General features: G+C 40.2%; 4 protein-coding genes across 16 annotated transcripts in view; 3 read left to right on the top strand and 1 right to left on the bottom strand.

Annotated features, from left to right (window-relative positions):
• Positions 1–22,397, top strand: part of LOC147798321 (protein KTI12 homolog) — a 33,844-nt gene extending 11,447 nt beyond the window's left edge. For 2 of the 5 annotated variants that reach the window (XM_087140022.1, XM_087140020.1), the window contains exons 3-6: positions 20,321–20,372; positions 20,992–21,044; positions 21,289–21,344; positions 21,697–22,396. In XM_087140022.1, coding sequence (XP_086996148.1) covers positions 20,321–20,372; positions 20,992–21,044; positions 21,289–21,344; positions 21,697–21,780 — 245 coding nt within the window. In that variant the 3' untranslated portion in view covers positions 21,781–22,396. Of the gene's footprint in view, positions 1–20,320; positions 20,373–20,991; positions 21,045–21,288; positions 21,345–21,696 lie in introns of all 5 variants that reach the window. The other 3 variants (XM_087140018.1, XM_087140019.1, XM_087140017.1) reach the window with 3 other exon arrangements.
• Positions 1–22,416, bottom strand: part of LOC110974542 (protein KTI12 homolog) — an 87,203-nt gene that overhangs the window by 26,223 nt on the left and 38,564 nt on the right. The gene's annotated exons all lie outside the window — the stretch shown is intronic.
• The window catches only part of LOC110974538 (U4/U6 small nuclear ribonucleoprotein Prp3-like), a 104,713-nt gene that overhangs the window by 44,961 nt on the left and 37,336 nt on the right, over positions 1–22,416 (top strand). The window lies entirely within an intron of this gene.
• Positions 728–7,857, top strand: LOC147798322 (uncharacterized). The gene has a single exon (XM_087140490.1). The coding sequence runs from the start codon at positions 3,401–3,403 to the stop codon at positions 4,895–4,897; it is 1,497 nt and encodes a 498-aa protein (XP_086996616.1). The 5' UTR covers positions 728–3,400; the 3' UTR covers positions 4,898–7,857.

Raw genomic sequence — 22,416 nt, 5'->3', positions numbered from 1 at the left:
GTTTTTCTTCCGGGGGGGGAAGGATCAAAGGAAAAGAGTACCTTGTTGTACAGTCATGACTCGTGAAAATCAGAAAAAAGTGAATGATTCTTTATATGACAGGGTGAAAACTACAGTAGTTCCTTTGAACCTATGGGGTGCGCGAATGTGTGTATGATGTCAATAAAGATATTGAAATATGTCTTCCTCATGAAAAAATCTGAAGTAACCTCATAAAGACATTTTTTAATTGTTTTTAATATTTGAATGTGTTTCTTTGCGATCATAGAGCCCTGCTGACGAAGTTGAAGGGGGCATACTTTTCCCACCTTTTCCTTCCGTGGGTGTGTGGGTTTGGAATATTCTTGTCAAAGTGATAACTTGAAAAATATTTCAACTTTGGTGATTGCTATCGATGATCCTAATAAGCCTATGACATTTGGGGCCGACAGGTACCAGTAAAAAGTCCAGGTCACAGTGGCGAAGATAATAGAAATCTTGTCAGCATGATAACTTGAGAAAAACTTTACGTATGAACTTCAAATTTGGTTTGTGGATTGTTGTACTCTTACTGATGCTAATAAACTACCCAAACAGCACTGTGTTTGCCACCTGACAAAGACAAGTCTTGTTTGTTGGTTTTGCCCTTTGGTTTTGGGTACATGTTTATCTCTTGAGTAATTTTCCTTATTTGTGGTTGTTACACAGTGATATGATTTACTTGTCTTCTCCATGTTTTTCTTGGAATTTATAATTACACAGTTTGCTGTGTGAGTGAGTTTGTTTCTGCATTCAATTGGGGACCCTGAACAATAGAGGACAATAAGGTCCCCGATTGACAGAGGGTCCCCGATTGACAACTGTGTACAAAACATATGGGTGGTCTTCTAAAAAAGTTAGAGTACAAACAAAAGAGGAACAATTGGGGTCCCCAGTTGCAGGCAAATACACACTTGTGTGTGTGTGCTGAGTTTTTACTTTTTAAAGTTCATAGTTCTTTTGCAGTAGTTTTTCAGTTTTTAATATTCAAAGAGGATGTTGTCCATGTTATTTTACTGTTTAACCCAAACAGTCCTGAATTCTGCAATTTTAATATGATATTGCACACACCCTAGGGAGTGAGGGTTAAGTTTGCATGAGATGTCTATAAACATGTCTGTTTTTATTAAAATGCCACATTCCTTGCTACATGTTTTTACCAAGGAAGTACATGTAATTCTTATCTTTTAAAATCAAGGGTAGGGGAGCCGTCACAAAAATAGTCATCAAATTATTGAGTGTGTAACATTTTGTCAAGTGGCCAACTGTTTTTGTTTTTAATGGAGTGGAAATCTGACTTGAGCATTAAAGAGGTGAGACAATGAAGCTATCATTGGACTGTGCTAGTTTGGTAGTGGTTGCCGTGACGGCATCTACTGGTATTTTGCCATCGCAGGTAAGGACAGGTGATGGGTTTTGTAGCAGCCCCTCAGATCAGCTTGTTTCTGAGGGTGCCAATGCCATATTTACTAGTACCTGCTTCCCTCACTTGCTCCCCATGGAACTGCTGGTATGCTCTTTGTTAGATACAGAGTTATGCAGTGGACTTACCAGGTTTTCCTGAGCAACCAGTTATCATTAGCATTGATGATGATGTTGTTCCGCAGTTTGCCGACAGATTTGCAGTAAAACATTCCGCCAACCGTGGAGAAGATATCGTTGTGATTAATGACCTTTACATCAGTAATGTGTCAGCCATTGACAGCTAGTGGTCAGTATTTCTGTCGGATACAGGTGGAAGGAATGGCTTTGGGCTACACTTCACCAGCCGCCAGGCTCATAAACCAAAAAGTAAGTCAAAACTTCACCTCCTTGCGTCTAAGAGATCCACCACAATGTGATGTCACCAGTCCCTTAAAAGAGCAACACCATGCTGGAAACCTGGTTGTCTTGACTTGCACACCCCCAGTCGGCAGTGTCCCATCTAGGGGATGTGTTGTTTGGAGGTAAGCTGTATATTACACTAACACCAACCAGAAGTGCTCAACTAATGCAGTTCTCTCAGCTTGGGTTTCGGAATGTCGTCGTTATAGTTGTCTGCTGTTTCGTTGCTGGAGTTACCATCACCTCACTCGTTGTCCTCACCGTGTGGAAGAAAACTCGAAAGAGGGATGGCACTCAGAAATAGTCGTGGTACTCCTCCCAGATGTGCAGGAACCAGTGCCACAGAGGAAGCTGTGAGATATGCATGCTGACTTGAAGTGGACCAATCAGGTGATGAGGACTCATCTGATTTGTATCAGGACATGGACTTACATGTTGGACCTCCACAACATGACGATGTGTATGAAATGCCGACAAAAATTAAACAACAGGCTTCCAGATGTTAAGTTGTTCTCAAATTCATGCAAAGCATACGCCATCTTAAATTGGGAAATCAAACTGTACCAGTAGCATGGGCTTAGGGTTGCTGTCTTCTCGTTGGCTGTCCTTGATCATCGGTGAAAACTCAGAAGGGGGTGCCTTTAACAGAAATGTGGACCCCACTGACACCCCACAAGTTTCCAGCCACATCCCTGCATATTCTGCTGAAGTGAAGATGCCTGCTAATGAAGACTCCTTCAGTTAATCAGAACATGTACATTACACCAGATCTCTCCCAGATTATAAGGATGTCTGTAAAAACCCCAGGTTTTGAGACCTTGATGTGGTTTTAATGTACTTCAATGATGTAAAATTTTGAAAATGCTTGCACAAAATTTGAAACGGATTCCGTTGAGTGGTACTGGTACAATTGAAATTGTAAGAATTTGAAACTTGACTTGATCGTGAACCCATGGCCATTTTTAACAAGATTAATTCTTTACGCTTTAACCAAAATTGAGTCAATTACATGTACATGTAGCCATGCCGTTGTAATGTTTGCAACATGTATGTACAGGACTGAACCCATCACAGTCATGCAAACAAGGTTGTAGGATTAAGGATCTTAGATACCAACTCTAATTGCCTCAAATCTATCTTGGAATTCTGCCAAGTGGGGAAATATACTTGTATGTTGATTTCAAGAACTTGGTTCTGTTCAAGATTTGAAAGGAGGAAAAATGGATCCATGTGCCAGTCCATATACAAACACATGTATGCAGACTTGATTGGTCTCACGAACAAATGTTCTTGTTGGACCATAAGAATTTGGTGGGTTTCTGTCTTTCTGATGACATTGTCAACATGGTCAATAGCTTTGTATAATGTTCCTACTCTTAGGAGGTATGAATAAAGGAAGCATTTTGTTGAAACTACATGTAATGAAATAAGGAAATACATTCTCAATTCTCATTAAAAAATTCTCACTTGGGTGAAAAACAATCACGGAACTAATAATCTGCACCAAAGTGTTGATTTGTGTTTAGCTTTGGCAGATTGCCAACCATTTTGGCTTTAAATGGAATGGAACACAAGGCACTTCTTCCATTTGCACACTGACTATACCATGACAATGAAGCTCTCCTCAGTCGTAGCTGGCCTGGTTGTGGTTGCTGTGATGGTATCTGATTTGCCATCATCTCGGGCAAGGTCTGCAAGGATGTTGTTTTGTAGTGATCCCACGGATCAGCTTGTGGCTGAGGGTAGCAATGTTACATTAACCTGTAGTTGTTCGTTTCCCATGTTCCGTCCTTATTTCGATTATTTGGTTGAACACAGATTTATACAGTGGTTTTATCAGGTCTTCCCTGAACAACCAGTTGCCATTAGCAATGATGAAGATGTCACTCCACAATTTGTTGAGAAGTTCACGGTGACCTCTTCCACAGACAATGGAAAAGACCTCCACATTAGTAATGTATCAACCATTGAGAGTGGTCAGTTTTTCTGTCGGATACAGTTAGATGTTGAAGGAATTGATTTGGGCTATGCTTCACCAGCAGCCAGGCTCAGCGTCAGCAAAGCAACTCCCAACCTTACTTCCTTGCGTCTAAGAGATCCACCACAATGTGAAGTCACTAGTCACTTGAAAGAGCAGCACCATGTTGGAGACCTAGTTGTCTTGACTTGCACCCCCCCAGTCGGCAGTGAGGGTATGGTGAGGGCCCTTACCTGGTCCCATCCAGGGGATGTGTTGTTTAGAGGTAAGCTGTATATTACACCTAGCCAGCATCATTCTTACACAGTGACAAGGGTTCTTCAGAAGGAGGATAATTGTAGACGATTCAGGTGTGATGCTGAACCCTCTGATGTGTTTGAGAATCCTGATGATGCACGATGCTCTGTCGTGCCTCTCAAAATGGCTGTGTTTCTGTCCCCTGAGTTGGCTTACGTTGCTGTGGGTGGAAAGGCCATTTTTAACTGCAGCACTGAAGGTGAGACAAAGTCAAGCCGCTTCTTCTGGAAAAATCTATCAAAATATTCTAAAGAACGCTTGAAGATTAATGGTACTGCAGGGAGGTTCCAGTTGGATGCTTCAAGAAAAATTCTGACAGTGTCGCCCGTGTTGGCTGAAGACGACGGCACCAAGATAAGTTGTCAAGTTTGGTATGAGATGGACTGTCGTAAACAAAGTTCCTGGTCAGTGTTGAAGGTTCTTGCATTTGAGCAGGCTTCAGAGTCACCAACTGTTGAGTCTCAGCAAGCCTGTGGACTGGGGATGAAGGACTTTGCCTGGGTAGCTGCTTGCTGTTTCCTTGCCGGAGTTGTTGTCACATCATTGGTCAGCCTCGCTGTCTGGAGGAAAACTCGAAAGAGGGGTAACACTCCCAGAAATATGGGTGACACTCCTAGAAATAAAGCCAGCCATGACACCAAGCTGGGTGTGAGATACACTCCTGCATGCACTGTTGCAGTGGACCAATCTGACGTGTATCAGAACATAGATGTACGACCTCTTCAATATGACGACTTTTATGAAGTACCAGAGCCCAGAAAACAAACCAGCAAAGTTTAAGTCCTGATTAGAGACACATGTAAGCTTGCATTTATCATGAACCAGTACGTTTCCTCAGAAAAAGGAATTGGAAACATACTTAAAATTTGTAAAATAAAGTCCAAACTGTGCTTGTTTGCACTTTTCCAGACTGGAACTTGTTAAAACCCAAAATGAAGTTACATGTACTGTACATGTTGTACAGCTTAAACTCAAAAGTATGGCAAAGTGGAGCCTTCATATTTTAAAAATTTTGTTGGATTTGATTTTGTCAGAAGTGACCAGAGCAAATTTTGTTTGGACAGATTTTTAAGGCCAAGGTTTCTTCTACATATTTTCTTGACCGCCATTTTTTTGAACAAACGTGTAGGGCTTGCCCAAATTACTTGGCTGTGGCTTCAAATTGCACACAGCTTTATGGGGAGTGGCTGCAGCCACTGACCATAGACTTGTGTGTAATTTCAAGCCATGTCCTGTCATTCTGACACAGCCTTAAGTTTTGTAATTGTCTCTCGCTGAATTAACATAAATATTTAAACACTGCCTGACACAGACTTTGTAGGATGTAATTTTTTAAAAATGAAGTTTAACCTCTGCTGTTTTGGATCTTTGTGAAAAGGAATTAGCTGAAGTTATGAAATGGTATGCAAATGGTAGTCTTAGACTAGAAACACAGCGTTCAGTAGGAACTAAGAGTTTAAATAGTTGACACTATTTAAATTAAAAATTAAATTAAACCTAACCCCCTAGGGTCTATATATGTACAATGTAAATCATATTGATTTCGGAGTATTTGGGACTGTATGGCTATCAAAATTAATTTGTAATAATATGGATAAGCATGCATGGTACATATACAATGACATGTACATGTACAGTACTTGAACTTCAGATGTGAATAAATAAGAAATAAGCAGTTAAAGTACCGTAGATGAGACAGAATATGTGCACACACAGCAGAACAAGTTAGAGATGTTCATACCTAATACAATGTATACCGGTACTTACTGATATCAGTTTCACAATACACCTTCATTTACACAGAGAGTGGTAACAGAATTCTGTGCAGTAAATTGAAGCGTCAAATTCATTATTCTCCACTGGCTGTGGGAGGGGGGGAAAGCAGTGGGTCCTAACTTTTCAACCCACAAACGGCCCTTCCCTCACATTTTGAAAACGGTTCTGCTGCTGTTGTTGGTGTCCAACAGAGAGAACCGAGCACTGATAGCTGGGAAACTTTGCAGTAGGGTGATACACATGTATGTACATGTACATTGTACGTGTAAAATGCTGTAGCATGTAGCTGTGTTTAGAGACGCCATGTTCTGGCCAGTCAATAGTCTTATTACACGTCGCTTCATGTAATTATAATGCTAGCCTAGCAACGCATAATGCAGTTCCCACCAAAGGAGCCTCCATTACTCTGGGTAGATACATTATAGCCTCATTACACATGGCTGCCCACACAAAGTACATGTATGTAATTCTAGCGCTGCAAGTAGTAAGGCGACCTACAGTAACCGGTGCATTTCATGGTTGCTCGTTAACCAGCAAACTGTCCCACCTGCGGATAATCACGTTATTTTATGAATTAGTGGTCCAATCTTTTGTGTGTCCCTGTCGCATCTGATCTGTGGTTTTGTAAGTTGAAGACACATCGTTGAATTTCCAAGAGTCATTAAGTAGATACATTACATGTACCTGAAAAACAAATACACATTTGAAGTCCATTCCAGTATATTTCAAAGTCAAATTCCACTGATCATGTGTAAGGAGGACACCAAAAATATCTCTTTTGGACCCCTAATATAGCCATCCCCATGGGGGATGTACCGGCACGGCATCAGGGACTGACATGGTTAAATGCTTCCTCTTTGTGTCTTGCATTTTAACAATGCAGTGCAGAAAGACATTTACATGATTTGCATATAAATGGGTTTCCGTCTTGTATTTGCAGTAAATTTAAAATATTGGGTAGCATGTACATGTACTGTATACATGGATGTGCATAGCTTGCCATCAGCACTCTGTTATTGGTTGTCTGTGTAAATCACAGTAAGTCTGTGAATTGAAGGTTTGCTCGCTGATGTAAGCAACATGAATAATTGTGCGGTCACATGGCATGCCGAATCTTGTTTATGAGCAAGTTTCTGAAAAGAATCAGAACTTTGTCAGTGCAACCAGAAAACTTGCTCATACATGATGATGTGCTCATGCATGTGTAAAACATTGGAGAGCAATAACGGCAGGGCAGGCTCGTTGGAATTGATAAATCTGGAGAGCTTGCAGGGTGTTGTTGATGATTGTTTAAATGGGGCTTTGAAACTTCACCTTTGGACAGTGTCATCTTACAAAGAGTTTGCAAAATTATTCTGTCCCTTCTCTGAATTCAGGAACTTGAAAGCAGCCACATCATTTCAATATTGTTGGCAAGGTAAAGGTGAAGTTATCATTATTGTTAAATGTTTCTGATAATCAAACCAAGGACTCATCAAAAGCAACATAGGCATAGTAGTGTGGCAGGACAACTGACACCTTTTGTGGCGGACCAACAGACTGGCCTGATTGGAGATGGAATTGACCTGGCCTAACTTTACAAGTATTTTTATTTATTTTGTTTCCATAACCAACAGCAAACAAATCGCCATTTACAGGTTAGGTATTGAAAATAAATATAAACACATAAGACAACAACTAACTCTGATTGCGATAAAAAGTAAAGTTTTCAATTCTTACAGGTTTCATAAAAAAGTTTTAAAAAGTTAAAAAGTACAAATCATAATTCATATGCTGAGGAAAAACTTGAGTCCGTAATAAAAATCAAGCTGAATAATTAATTGCACAGTAAATCTGAGTCCGGAAACTTGCAAGGCCTGTAACACCGAACACATCACATCTCCCATGGAGTGCATTGTAGGTAGAAGAGATTCTACAGACAAAGCTTCGCTTTGTGACCTCAACGCGACTCCATGGGACATGCAAGATGCTTGTCACCAATCCTTGTCTGTCGTACAGGCACCCGTAAACTAAAAGGGTTAGCATCGGTCAAACTACAATGTATAATGATTGTGAAAGTGTTTATATAGAAAAAGACAGTCAGTAACAGTACGCCTAACAGAAAGTGGTGATAATTTGTACTGGTCACTAAGATCAAGATATTTAGGAACATTGCTGTTGTAACCATTGAGAGTCTTATGCATAAAATCAAGAAATTGCCGCTGAACCCTTTCAATCCTGGTTTCCTGGTAAGTGGAGATAGAGTTAACAGTAACTGTACAATACTCTAAATGGGGTCTGATCAACGTGGTTGTACGTCAGATTTAACATATTCAACTCAGTATACGCCACAACTCCACAGAGCTCTTGTTAGCACGCTGCCATCTTAACAAGTCCTGGCAACCCACGCAGCCAGCGCCCAGACGTAAGGTAATGCGCACTTCTGATTGGTTGCTGAGTGCATGTTTAGCGCATGATTTACGCGTGCATGAATTATTAATGACCCAGACTAAACACAAGTCTGCACGGCTACCCTGTTTCGCCGCAGAATTTTCGAAGCTGAGATATACAGGGTCTTATCTGTCTCAGAAAAACACAGCCTAACTTACGGACAAGGGGAAAATCTTGAAACGTAAAGTGTGACCGACTCAAAGCCTGAAGACACCTGTAAAAAGGAGACTGAGAAGCAGTTACACATTTAGAAGTGGGATGAAAACCCCAGGATACTCTGGGTATATCCCACAGAATCAGCTGGAGACTAAGCAGGATCACCAAGCAGAATCAATCAAAATTAACTTCGTTGCGTCTTACTTGAAAATTTCACCTGTTCCAACAGCTTTGTTCAGCTGAAATACATGGTTTGCACTGTATGTCCTGTAACAGTGTACTCGGTTAAGTGTGTAGCTATATTGTTCATGTGTTGTACTCGGTTAAGTGTGTAGCTATATTGTTCATGTGTTGTACTCGGTTAAGTGCGTAGCTATATTGTTCATGTGTTGTACTCGGTTAAGTGCGTAGCTATATTGTTCATGTGTATTACATAATGCTTTAGTCAGAGCTCAGAAGAACATGTTTACGTAGTCTCAAGCATGTACGTGTAAAACAGATTTGGGCCAATAAAATCATTTTTCGTTACTTAATGCTTTGTAATGCTTGATGTTAAAGTGGTTGCTTTGATGATAGTGTTTTCATTATAAAAGTACTTAGACATGCATGTGTACATGCATATTCATGTTTACAAGCGAAAAATGTACCTTCAGCTTTTAATGGATGTAAGTACTGTAGTTTTAAGGCACAGTAAATTTCTAGATGTTTAAAATGTTTTGACCTTTTGAGTTAACTATTCAGATTTGTTGAAAACGAGTTCAAAAATGTGAGTTCAAGTTCAATCCAACTTGAGGATTATTATGCAGATTTTTTTGTTCTGATACACAGAAATATGAATTCATGGAATGGCCTTAAAAATGTTAAATGTTTACATAGTACTTTTGGATATCCATGTTCTGAGCATTAAACAGCTGTCCACCTTATTGCATGTACCTCCAACTGTGTCTGATGAGAGGCGAGATCACCCAAATGTCCAGGTACATGTATACTGGTACGTGTATGTGTAGTTGTGCATGTTTGTAGCTTAATAAATATGAAAATAAAAATGGATGCAAACACAATAAATGTGACTCGTGAGAGCTTTCTTTCTGTGTCCTTTCTACTTGTACAAATTTTGTAAATCTCCTGCCCCAGTCATTGTAAGTTCATGTAATTTGACTGCAAATACAGGCCAGGTTTGATCAGTGATCATCTATTGATCACTGGTCAATTCTCCCTGGTAATCAGTGCACAAAAATACCCTGGGTACCGGGTAAAATGGTTGGCTTACTGTCACTGATCGAACTTGACCACAATTTAAGGAGTATCTGTTCAGTGGTGTTTGGTTTGAGTGCTCTAAGCGGCCATCATTCACAATACAGCCATCAGTCGCAGCAAACCTGTGTGCCTTCTATAGTGTTACAAATCTCTTTGATTTTCCAAAGATGGTTTGCATTCAGACATTGTACAAACAATGGATTTTGGCAGCCAATTCCATTGAGTTTGTAATGTTAAGTGAACCCATTGAGCAGGGAAAAAAAGTTTAAAGAAATTTTGTGAGACTTCTTATGCCTTGTGCCTTCGTTTTCCTGTGTCGGATGGGGATGGGTAAGACATGTAGATCTCAAGGGCAGGGATTGGGATTGAGTGTGAGATACCGGAACGTGTACATGTATGTCCAAGTGGCACAACCATTCATTATTCTTATCAGAATTATTATTCTCATACACTGTAAGTGCAATATGAAGCTGTCGGCAAGAACTTGAGAGGCTATCATGGAAAGGTCATGTACCTCCTGATGAAGCATGCTGTCCACTGTCCAAACCCCTTCCACCTTGGAGAGTACACCTCCTGACCTCCCCCTTTTGTTTCTCATCCAGTTTGGGGCACATGCTAGGAATTTTCTTCTTGTTGCTTTCTGTTTACTGTCACTGGTTTTGTTCATCCAAGAATAAGGAATCCACCCTCCATCTATTCACATTGCCTGTAGCCAGGCTGTGTTCATGGGCAGAGAGGGTGATATGGGAATGGTGGTTGTCGTACCGGTATTGAACCCCGTGCCCTTAGTGTGCCTTTAACTGTACGTTGGCACTCAAAGTCCAATTTTTTCATAGGAAAAAATGCTCAAGGTTGAGTTCCTTGTCAGATCAAGCACAGACTGGAAAACACGTACCCTTTCTAGTAATTTGTCTATCTTAATGGTTTGGGCTTATTAGTTTTTCAACAAGGAATGCAAGCTTTAAAATCACAAAATCTGAAAACACAAGTGTTTTAGAGATAACAATAGAAAAAGGAAATTGATTTTGAACAAAGCTTTTATAAACAACCCAAACAAGCAAATCTGGCATTTCGCAATTTGTATGCCCTCACTGTTGGCAACAGAATCAGCTGATGAGCCAGTCATTGCAAGAGTGTAGAATTGCTTTTGTCTCATGACCATTTCAACGAGGCAAGAACAAATGTAACATGAGCTCCCTAGTACATGTACCAGTAAAAGTTCCTCCTGGTAACCTGACTGTTGTTGAAAGAATTGACATGACTTAACTTGTTGAACTATAGCTCATGTACATTGCCAAGAAGACTAGATACTGATAGGTGCCATTTTTTGTGGATTTACCAAGCCTATCTTGGAGCAGGAGGCTACACTGTGTACTTCTGAATCATATGTGAAAACTGTACACGGGTTTGTCGGTGTAGACATTGAGCTTTTTTATAGCTCCATGGTTTAGAGTGGGCCAAACAGATCAAGAGTGCTACCTCGGCTGGTGATGGGTGGAACTTTTGTGGCCTTTTCCTTAATGAATGGAATCAGGTGTGCCATCGTAAAATTGTACGGATATTTACTGCCCAAAATATCTAAGTATATAACAGGAGTGTTCACGTACATGTATGTGGAGTCAAAATTGATAATTTCTGCTTTCCCACAGTCCAAGCATGAGACAAGTTGCATTATGAGTGCAGTGTGGGGAAGCTCCAAAACTCCACAATGTGACAAAACATCTACAAAATCTCAGATTTGAAATTGCAGTCAAGAGAATAAAGAATATTAAGAATTTTTGTGGAGAAGGGGGGAGTCATCTTTTCCCAAGCTAATGCTGTGGAGATCTTCTTATTTCCAACTTATCAGAATTGATTATGTTATAATCTTGTTCATGTGAAGAGAGAGGTGGGGGTGAAGGTAACCGTCCTTTACTCACAACAGGAACCTTTTGGAGTTGAAAACAGAACCAGTCATCTTTTTTACAGTGTACTTAATGAGGAAATGGTAATAGTAAATCAATGTTTGATTTCCTGATTTGCAACATGTTCTCTATAAATATCCCATAGACAGAAAAAGAAACAAGTGAAATTGTTTTGGTGTTGAATCAAAAGTATGAAGTCCAGTCATATTGACCTCAGTCCCAGTGAGGCACAGGCAAGACTCTAGAGAAGCTGACTGATTGAACTTCTGTCTTTGTGTATAGTACCTGTAGAATGGGTGTGCTTCTCCTGTTTATCTTTGTGCTGTTGATGGTATCTGGCTGTGAATGTGATGGTCCTGACTATTTCAGTCGGCATCCAAGAAGTCAAAATGTGACTGAGGGAGATAATGCGACACTTGAGTGTGAGACTACCGCTAAAAATAAACAATGTACATCAGGCCAGAGGTACATTCACTGGAAGTATAAATCCTAACAAGATGTCTTGCCAATAGCCTTAACACATTGTAAGAATGTGTTAAGTAACCAGGAAAATGTCCATTTGTCTTTGACTTGGACGAGAAAACTTTACAAATTGCATATCCAACATGTAACACCTCACGATAATGGGATTTACTTCGGTACCGTATTTGACAACATACATCACCCTTCAAAAGAAGCACTTCTGAGTGTCATGTCAGCAGAACCAGAACCCTGTACGATGTGTGTCTCGTCTTCAAGCCCATCTCAGCAAAACGGAAAACCTCGGTGCAATTTCTCACCCAGAAATCCTCAAGCAGGTCAAGCAATTCACTTGGCTGCACGCTACAGGAAGGGAGAATGGTTCAACATTAGAGAACATTCCGAATTTGACACATGTCCTCGAAATTGCTGACAACTGCGCAAAGTTTAGCTGTATGGCTGGATTGAGGACTTCGACCCCTCCTCTAGTACTGCCGGTAACCATCAATCCCCTCGTTGCTAAGTTCTCTGATAACAGTGAGGTAATTGTTTTTCACTGCAGAACTGAAGCCAAGACAAAAGTGAACTTCAAATGGTTCATGCGCTCAAACCACAGTTCCAGGAAATCTTTAATTGAAGACAGTACTTAGAAATTTGAAATACTTGACTCTGGGCAAACTCTGCAAGTATCCAGACTTTTGGCAGAAAACAACGGCACAATGGTAAACTGTAAAGCTTTTTATGAGACCAATTTCAACAAATCTAGCAGTTGGGCACGCTTGTAATATCCACATTATATACACCCCCATCTGCGAAATCAAGGCCAGCTGAACCCATCTTTTCCCCAGTCTCCTGAAACCACTCGGCCTCAGACATCTAGTATAAGCTTCGTTATTGTTGGAGTCGTTGTTGTAGTGCTACTGTGCCTCCTCATTGGATGCCTTGTACTCTACCTGTTCCACCACACGAAATGACCCCCTGTAAATCAATTGCAGCCCAGCAGCAACCCTGCAGATGGCCCTCGATGATAGACAAAGTATGGCCCAGAGGATCCCTTGACTGGAGCTGCAGAAGCTTCCTTGACCAGGATGGGAAGTCGGGTGAAGGTGCTCTACACAGTTCCCAGCAAGAATGAGTCATGGGGTGAGAGTAAGATAGGCACTCCTGATAAGGAACCCACTACAAGCGATAGAGGCACTCTGGCAAGAAAAGAACCTCAAGTAAACCTGACAGGGTGATGGTTGGAGAAGTACGTGCTGTACACAGTGAGTGCCAGAAAAAAGGAGGGTCAGAGGTCAAGCAGTGACAAATGTCATAAACCCTTTGAGTGCCCTGATGGAAGATGGTGGCAAGGATTCACAGTCTTCAGTAGCAATGGACAGACCCTTCAGCACCAAGCTTACAGTGCATTGACCTACATGTAGACAGCTCCAGTCAGGCAGAGTACAGTGGTCTCACATACTCAGAACTTGACTTAGAACATAGTTGCCGTAGCAACCAAGAACAGGAGAACTGGCCTGTGAGGCACTGTAGTTGTTGAGCCTCAGAGCAGTCTGTTGAGGGATGTCAGTCCAAACATGCTTAGTCACTTACTCCCCGGAAATAAAAACCTTTGACATGTTGTGGGATATTCACAAAATGTTGGCACCAAAGTGTAATGTACATGTACGTTCTACAGTGTACATGTACGGTGTATGTGCTGCATGTAAGTGATATGAGGTTTCTACATGTACCTGTTTTAAAGCCCAAGACACTAACAAGGAGACCGTGATTAGAAAGGGTGGACTCCATCCTTTAAAGTCTGTTTCGGGACAGATTTTCTGGAAATGAAAGTGAACTTTGCCCATAGCAAACTGGAACTTCTGAAATTGAAATTACCTGTATGCAGTGTTCTCGCCAGGGCATTTTAGCATTGGGGGCCGTGATGCTAACATCACATGTGCGATTTTTGCTGGTGCACACATATGGTACACGTAAATCACTAAGTTCTTCAACAAACAGGCCGAAGTACGTATTTAACCTCATAACTGAATTGAGTTCTTTGATGTAATGGCAATAGATAAAATACCATTATACAAACAGCAGATGTTCTAACCATGGATACAGGACACCATACATGTACAACATTTGCATTACAGATGCTTATAAGTGATTTGATATTTTTTTTCATCTGTCAGATGGTCAATTTTATATGTACATCTAATTAACATTTTTTGCGTGATGGATCTGACTTAAGGGCAGTCAGTGTTTCTGAGAACTGGATCTTCATGTACATGTAAAGTCTAACTTTACCCTTTGTGAAGGTGATTTATTACCATAAGAACATTTATTCTGAGAGCTTAGTCAAATTTAAGTTAACTTTGAATAAAATCTGGTACTCTGTGTTATCTAATTGTACATAAGCGTAATAATTTGAATTCACTGGACTAAAGACACTGTTGCTATCCCTCGTGCTTCAGGTCAAGCTTTTGCATAGCGACCACCATCTCTGGAATAGACTGGTTCCTTTGTGCCCTTCTTATCCATTGAGAACAGTGTATTCTTGCATGACATCTCTTACGTGTATGTACATTAATGAAGCAAAAGCTTACCCCGAATCATGAGGTATAGCAACAGTGTCATTAGTATGGAGAATTCAAATTGTAACGTTCATGTGAATTTAAAGAACTCAGTGTACCACATTTTATTCAAGTTTAACAAGCAAAAGGCTTATTGAAAACCATCTCAGACAAACATGTGTGTACAGTACGTGTACGGGTGTAGTTACTGTAGAGCATATGTACCATGTACATGTACATGTAGTGTTTTGGAATATGGTGCCTTGTGGAGACCCAGACAAATTGATTAAATCGGTCTCCACCAGGAATTTCATGAAACTGGTATTTGGAAATCGCTCAAAAAGGAGAAACTTTTAATGTGCAAGAATTGATCGTAAATTGAAGTGTTTCATATGAGGAACATTCGGTAAAAACTTCAGCCCAGGAGAGTGATTTATGTTGAAATGGGAGCATTAGGAAAACATCGTTTCATACACAACCGCGTGTTAGTACTGGAGAAACAAATTTAGCCATGTCTCCACAAGGATACAAATTTTGGAATGTGTGTAGTAACACGTTTTTGCTTTCAGAAGTTACCATTCAGATAAGTTAAACATATACAATGAAAGTGAAATGAAAACGGTGCATTTCTGAGGCAAGGAAATACCCAGTACCTGTCCTCAAGACAATAAGTCCTCTGCTGTGTCAGTTTTAGATGTGATTTATGTACCGTACAGTTACATGCAAACTGAGATTTTTATGGCCGCCACCAGCTTGTTCTAGATTCCTTATTGCCAAAAACACCACAAATAATTGGTCTTTGACATCATGAAGCTAAATATAAAGACTTGCCTAGCGGTCATCATACATGTACATGTACATTTAAGTTTCATATATCTTGGAATGAAATCGCAAGCAGTGGACTTTTTCAGCCGTCATCCAGAAAATGGCACAGTTACCTCTGGAGACAGTGTGGAATTTTCTTGCCAGACAGTGCAACGGCTTAACTGCACAAGTGACAACATCCACGTGTACTGGATCCGTCATGGGAATGACTCATCCAAGTATTATTTGAGCCGCTGTGCTTTGATCTACCCAGATGTGGACCCAAGCAGGTATTCTGTCTCTTTGACGGACAACTTGTATGTGCTACAAATACAGAACGTGAGTCTTGAAGAGAGCCAGAATCAGTATTTCTGTGTTGTTTATTTTTCTGACAGTGAGATAAAACATGTTTCAAACTGGGCATCTGTCACTGTTGTCATGGCAACAAGTACCTCATCACATATAGCTAAAAAGCCAACAGGTTCTCCTCAAACCATAGCAAACGCAACTGATTCATTAGTTATTGGAGAATCAACCGTGTCCTCAAAAACATCACTTGAGAGTACTCAAGACATGGTCAAATTTCATACAGTGACACAAACTAGTGTGTCGTTAAACCTTTTGGCATCGGTCCTAGGCGGTTCATCTGGCATAGTGCTTCTTGTCATCGTTATCATAGTGATGGCATTCTTGGTTTTTCGGAGAAAGCATCGACCAGTAGGTGCACGTAGATGTAACAATAAATGTAGGAGATCAGTTGACATTCAGATGACGACGTGGGAAAATGAACAAACAGGCACACCTACCCTGCGCCCTGCGAGGTCACTGGACCTGGAGGCACCGTATGCAGAGCTTGATTTTGAGAATGGAAATGCAGAGATGGGTACCAGTGTAGATCAGGGCAGAGTACCAATAAGGAGACAGGATAGTCCCAAAGCTCAGTGCTCCTACGCCAAAGTCAAAGGATGTGTGACGGTGACAGAAATATAGTGTGCACAGGCTCAGTTAGGCTGTAGTGTTGAATTTGAGTATATGAATTACATTTCCATGAGTATGAGTGCTTTACCGTGAGTATGAGTATGGATACATGGAACATTTTTTCATGCAAGTACGTGTACAACAATAATTATAACAATGTCGAATCATTTATAAGGGACATGGTACATGTATCTAACAGTAGTTGTCAGTAGATGTCAATATATTATTATCCCTGCACATTGGACTGTATATATATACCAGCATCTTCATATTCCTGAAACAATCTTAGCTCCCTGGGAAGTACATGTACACCAGCCCAGTTCTGCCATACCAGGCGTAAACAGCCAAATACACGCATAATCACCATATCTACACTCATAGGTACCCATTTACCCCTGGGTGGAGATAGGCACATAGGGGTTAAAGTGACTTACCCGAGATCACAACATGCTGCTACCAGCTGGATTCGAACCCCTGACCCTATATGTTCAGAAGCCAAGAAAGCCTAACCTCTAGACCAGCAGGAGTACCTCGATCTGCAGAATGAGTACACGGAAATTGTTTCTTATGAGTACGTTGTATCTGAGTGAGCATCATCAACATGTATACTGCAGCCTGCTTCTCATGTCTGCTTTATGTAAATGTAACAGTCAAGCAACCTTTGTATTGCCAAACTAAAATGTCTAAAAAATGTTTATCCTCCCCGATGGCGATATCATCTCATTTGTTTATTAATGGTTGAAAAAATGGATACCTGTTAGGGCAGAAACAACACACAAACATGTAAATACAGGCTGGTGACCTGCCTTGCTTGTTAAGCAGGGTAATGATTGCATTTGTAAAGTGTTTTAAGATTGTTTGTTAGTTCATGGATAGTGCTATAAAAGCATTACAGTGTATAGTTTTAGCAATAGTAAAATTGTAGCCTAAAAGAGTTAGCAGTACAATCTAAAGGTAGCTGTGATAGATTTGTGAAATTACATGTATACTTTGGCTTTTAGATTAATCATATTTATCTTTTAGGCTTCATAAACCTCCAAGATTTTCTTGAACTCATTTGCCAATACATGTACATGTATTAGGCATCCTTTGATGTGCATGCAATCCTTTGCAAAGAATGGTTGCCCACACGTCAAAACTCTTTACAGTTCTTTGCTAATAAGTACATGTATATGGTACGATCATGTACATAGGCATATACTTCACATGTGCATGCTCTTTATGTGGTATTTCAGGACACTGCTAAGAAACTGTGTTAGCATTTACATGTAGCTCAAATCTTAACATGGTATACTTGAACTTTCAAAATTGCCATTGCAGAGTTAATTGTAATTATGAAAGTGAAAGTATTTAATCCACCCACTTGCATACATATACATGTATTTGTACTGAAGAAATACCTTGCTGAATCAAATGAAACAAGGGTTACTTTCCTTAATTGGGATTATTTGGCCAAAGCACTATGCAAAGAACCTTTGGTGCCACACATATGTATGGAGCTGTTGGGTTCTGCTGGAGCATACACACAGACTATAAAGAGGCACTACCACTGATGTTGCAGCTCTTGAAATCATTTTGATTCGACATGGCGACAGTTTGCATCAATGGAAAACAAATTCTATGTAGAAGGAAGTACAAACTATTAAAAAAATCAATAAAAAAGACACAATGCTCTCTCACCAAAACAAAGACAAAAAGATAAAAACAAGAACCAAACTTACAAATTGGCGTACTGGTACTGTACAGTACATCATGAGAATACTGCCTTATTTGAGCTGTGACGGAAAGCCGTACATGTATATGTACCGGTATAAATGTGTACCTACTCAAACCTCAACTTCACATGTTCTTGAACACAAAAAATAAGCTCACTAGAGGGCAGGAAAAGGTTTTATATTTTGGCCTTTGTACCACACCTTGGACCTCTTAATTAAAGAAGAAAGCCCCACCTTCATGTACGGTGTGTGCCATGTTGTGTTGATATTGTTGATTATAAAACAGCAGCATGTGCTGGATGAATTGTTTTCCTGAATTAGTAAATTAGTGTAAAGATCCAAAAAAGTAGGGTTTAGTTTGTAATCTATGGCAGTAGTTTGTTTTGGTTTTCAAAAATCCTAAGAATTTTGTAATCTGTTGTCAGAACCTGTGAAGGGACAAAACTTCATTTGGACTGCTTTCTGTAAGATAAGACAATGCAAAGAAAACGACCAGCCATATACATGTATCATAAAACAAATACTATTCCTCTTTGCAGGTGTAGTGTAAGCGCTTTGTAATTGTAGATGCAGCCATATTTAGACCATGTTATGAACTTGGCCAACATGTACGTAAGCACAGTCTCGCACATGTGTTGTAGACATTTAATGTACATACATACATCATGCTGTGCATTTTCAACCATCTGTACGTTAAACCTTAAGAAAATTGACCTTGTAGTGATTAGTTTCTTGTTGGTATTTGCTCTTTCATTAAATGCATGCATTCATGCTTGCCAGCAATTTAAAAAGACTGGCTACTGGATCCTTTAGTTATGTGTTTCTTCACACACCACAGGAATTTCTTCCTCTTGTTGATTTTTGAAACTTTGTTTTTTATTAAAGACAAAATCTGGAAATATGCAGAAACTGACACGGCCATCAGGTTTTGTCATGTATCTTAAAATTAGTGTATTTGTGGTTTCTGCTTTGACGAAATTCGGAAATTCGTCTGTATTTTCTGGCCAGCATTTTTGAGAATTTGGGCAGGATTTGGGATTGAATTGGAGTTGGAAAGTGATGTGTGGCCATTTGGGTCATTCCATGTTTTCAGTTTACTTGTATTATTTTTGATTGCCTAGCCAGACTTCCTGCTTCCAAGAAAGAAGTTGTCACAAAAAACATTCAAGTTTCAGGAATTTAGGGTCGTGAATTCACTGAATTGCAACTTAACTCCCAGAAAAAAAGTATAGTAATACCAGTTCCCATCTGAGGAACATCCTCCCATGCTAACAACAAATCGAGTCTGGCATTGATGCTGCTTTCACCAGGAATTTGTCACTAGTAAGGTTCTCATCCAACCCCACCCCAAACCCTCAGAAAAATAAAGGTTTCAGAAAAGGATTCCTGATAAGTGAATTCCAGTAGTCATTTCAACCACCATTTCTTTTGTTCAGTAATGTACATACACCTGTTTTATTATCTTTCAATGTCACAGTGTACATGTATGTACAGTTGACAAGGATGTCTGTTCTCCAAACTAATTTTTCTGTCCTTTTGTTAATTAATATTGCCTTCATGCAAGGGAGGGTGACGTGTGTACACAGGCCTAAAGGGGCATTTTTTTTTTCATAAAGTGCCGCCTTTGTGTATGTACAGTTATTCTCTTTTTGGGGGGGGGTTGTGTCACAGTTCACACTTTGCCTGCTCAACTCCACAATTATGCCGTGCCTTTGAAGGCATCCGTGATAGACCCCCTCTCCCACCCACCCACACACACAACCAAACACCCAGCCAGCCAGCCACCCACCCACCCACAAGCTATATTCAGGCATGTAACTTTTCCTTGGATTAGCTGATTTCCTCAATTTTGTCTGCACTATTTCAAGATTGGAATTGCCTCTAGTTTTGTCAGAGTTCAAGATCATACCTGTACATGTATATTACACTGGTACACGTACATACCTGTACATGTATATTACACTGGTACACGTACATACCTGTACATGTATATTACACTGGTACACGTACATACCTGTACATGTATATTACACTGGTACACGTACATGTATGTTGCCTGGTCCCATCCACCCTCCTCCGGTCCCTTGCAAAGTGCATATTTGCATCCCTTCTTCAAAAAATAAGTACATGTTGTGGCTGGACGATGTTGCGGCTGTTCTCTTTCAGATTCCAAAAAGGAGAAGGAGATTCGCGGGACACTTAAGTCAGCAGTGATTAGGTAAGAATGGAATCGGGATAGCAATGGGGCGGGGACCCACTCCATTGCTCGTTTTTTTTTTCTTTTTGTTCACCCAATCTGCCCCTCAGCAAGCCCACTTGCTACACTATGGTCCAGATCCTGACCGTCTGTTAAAAGTTGTTGGCTCCACCAAGGGGGAGCCACAACCAAATTTTTTTGGGGGGGAGAGAGTGAAGGGGCAGAAATTGAGATTTTCTTCATGTGATCTTTCATGGCCTTTCTGAGGGCTGGGGCTACAATTTGTGACTCTTTGCTTTGGGGAGGGAAATGAAATAGATCATCGCTTTTCAAATGCAAGATCTCTTTCTTTTTTGGGGGAGGGGCATGGCCAGTGTTAACCCAACGCCCTTGATCTGTTCTTGGACTCACCCCTACCGTAGATATTGGAATACAAGAGTTATAGTAAGTTAAATGTCTGATACAGTTCTTCAACATTGCAAGTACTAGTTTGCATCATATCACCTTAATCTAACTGCAGCCATACATTTCTGTGGGCTGTGTTTGGAGATAATTGGTTACTATTACTTCTTGGTGGTTATCAAGGTTGAAGACTTCAAATTTGTAGTTTTTGGGTTTGAAACTCTGTTCCTTTCCACAGAAAACTCTCCAAAGATAGTGTACTTATCCTGGACTCCTTAAACTACATCAAAGGTGAGATGGTATTACCCTAATAAACTTTCATTTATTCAAAATTCCCCATGCCTTGCTATAATGGGTCATTGACCCCTAGCCTCTCCCCACCCAACCATTCATTCTGTTCCATTTACACTTGTCAACTGATAGTTTCTGCATAACGAACATGCACATGTACATTCCTATGGCCTCATAAACGGACAACTGTATCTTGCTGAAACACCTGTTACAGTCAGTCGGACTTATTTTTTTTCGCTGTCAGGTTTTAGATATGAGCTGTACTGTGCCGTCAAGTCATCTCAAACACCTCACTGTGTGGTAAGTTTAGTTCATCCAGCAGTAAGTTTTGCAACTTCACCTGTTACCAACAACACCTGCTAGTATCATCTTTTCAGTTGGGTAGAACGGTTGCTGAAAGCACTACCTCAACTCTGTGTAAATAAGGGATTTTGAGGAAATTACAAGAAACGAAAATCAAGATAATATGCTCTGTGGAAATTTGCAAACTGATCAGCCTTGATTGGTTGATTAAAAAGCAGATTTTCAGACACACTTGAGAGCCAGTTTTGAAAACAGTTCTAAGAATTTACTCAGTTGTTTTGGAGCAGAGTCAGGGTATGATGACTATGTTATGCATTTGACTTTGCTGATTTTGATTACAATCTGTCAGATTTATTGCGATACTACTGCAAACGTAGCTTCAGAGTGGAACACAAACAGACGACCGGAAGAAAGATACTCACAAGAAATGTAAGATCAGTAGAAATTTATTTCCTTCAGCAATTTTGTTTTAAAGGCACGAGTTTTAGGATTTTTTGGGGGGGGTTCTTATGGGTTTGTTTTGGGTTGTGCATTTGTATTTTAGTTAAGGGAAGGCGTCCACAATATTCTTATCGGCGTGCCGCAATCGCTTCAATGCACCGCACGGCGCTGCATGGCGCCACACTCCAGCCTCCTGAGACCTGGCGCTGGTGGGAAACATGCATAACAATGGTGTGTGCCTGTAAGAATAAATCTTACAGTCACAAGGTCATTCTACTACCCTATGGAAATGCAAAATATGTAATAGTAAATTGAAAGGTTGTAAAGTGTTATATCTGTTTGTGTACATGTACATTGTACAATAGGTGTCGGGGGAGTCATTTCTAGAAGAGGAATGTTCAGACATGTCAGGATTGTTTAGACTTGTATACAAATGAAGCTGTTTCAGGGCTTTGTTCTAGTACATAAAGTTTGTCAAAGTACTTTTTCTGCTGTAGTAGCAGATCTGTTAATGAAGCACACCCCTTTTTTAAATAAAGGTGCCTTTTTTCTATATTCTTATGCTTTCAATCGCTTATTAGCTCTGAAGGACAGAAATTTTCACCCAGATGAGAAACATGCTCTTACC

This window comes from Acanthaster planci, linkage group LG08, assembly GCF_054643075.1.
Source record: "Acanthaster planci isolate LZ-2023a linkage group LG08, COTS_SCS, whole genome shotgun sequence".
Lineage (NCBI taxonomy): Eukaryota > Metazoa > Echinodermata > Asteroidea > Valvatida > Acanthasteridae > Acanthaster > Acanthaster planci.
This window is presented reverse-complemented; position numbering and strand designations above follow the sequence as displayed.

Bases quoted from the DNA above. Each gene is read 5' to 3' on its own strand.
- LOC147798322 (XM_087140490.1), top strand. From the start codon at position 3,401: ATGGAATGGAACACAAGGCACTTCTTCCATTTGCACACTGACTATACC.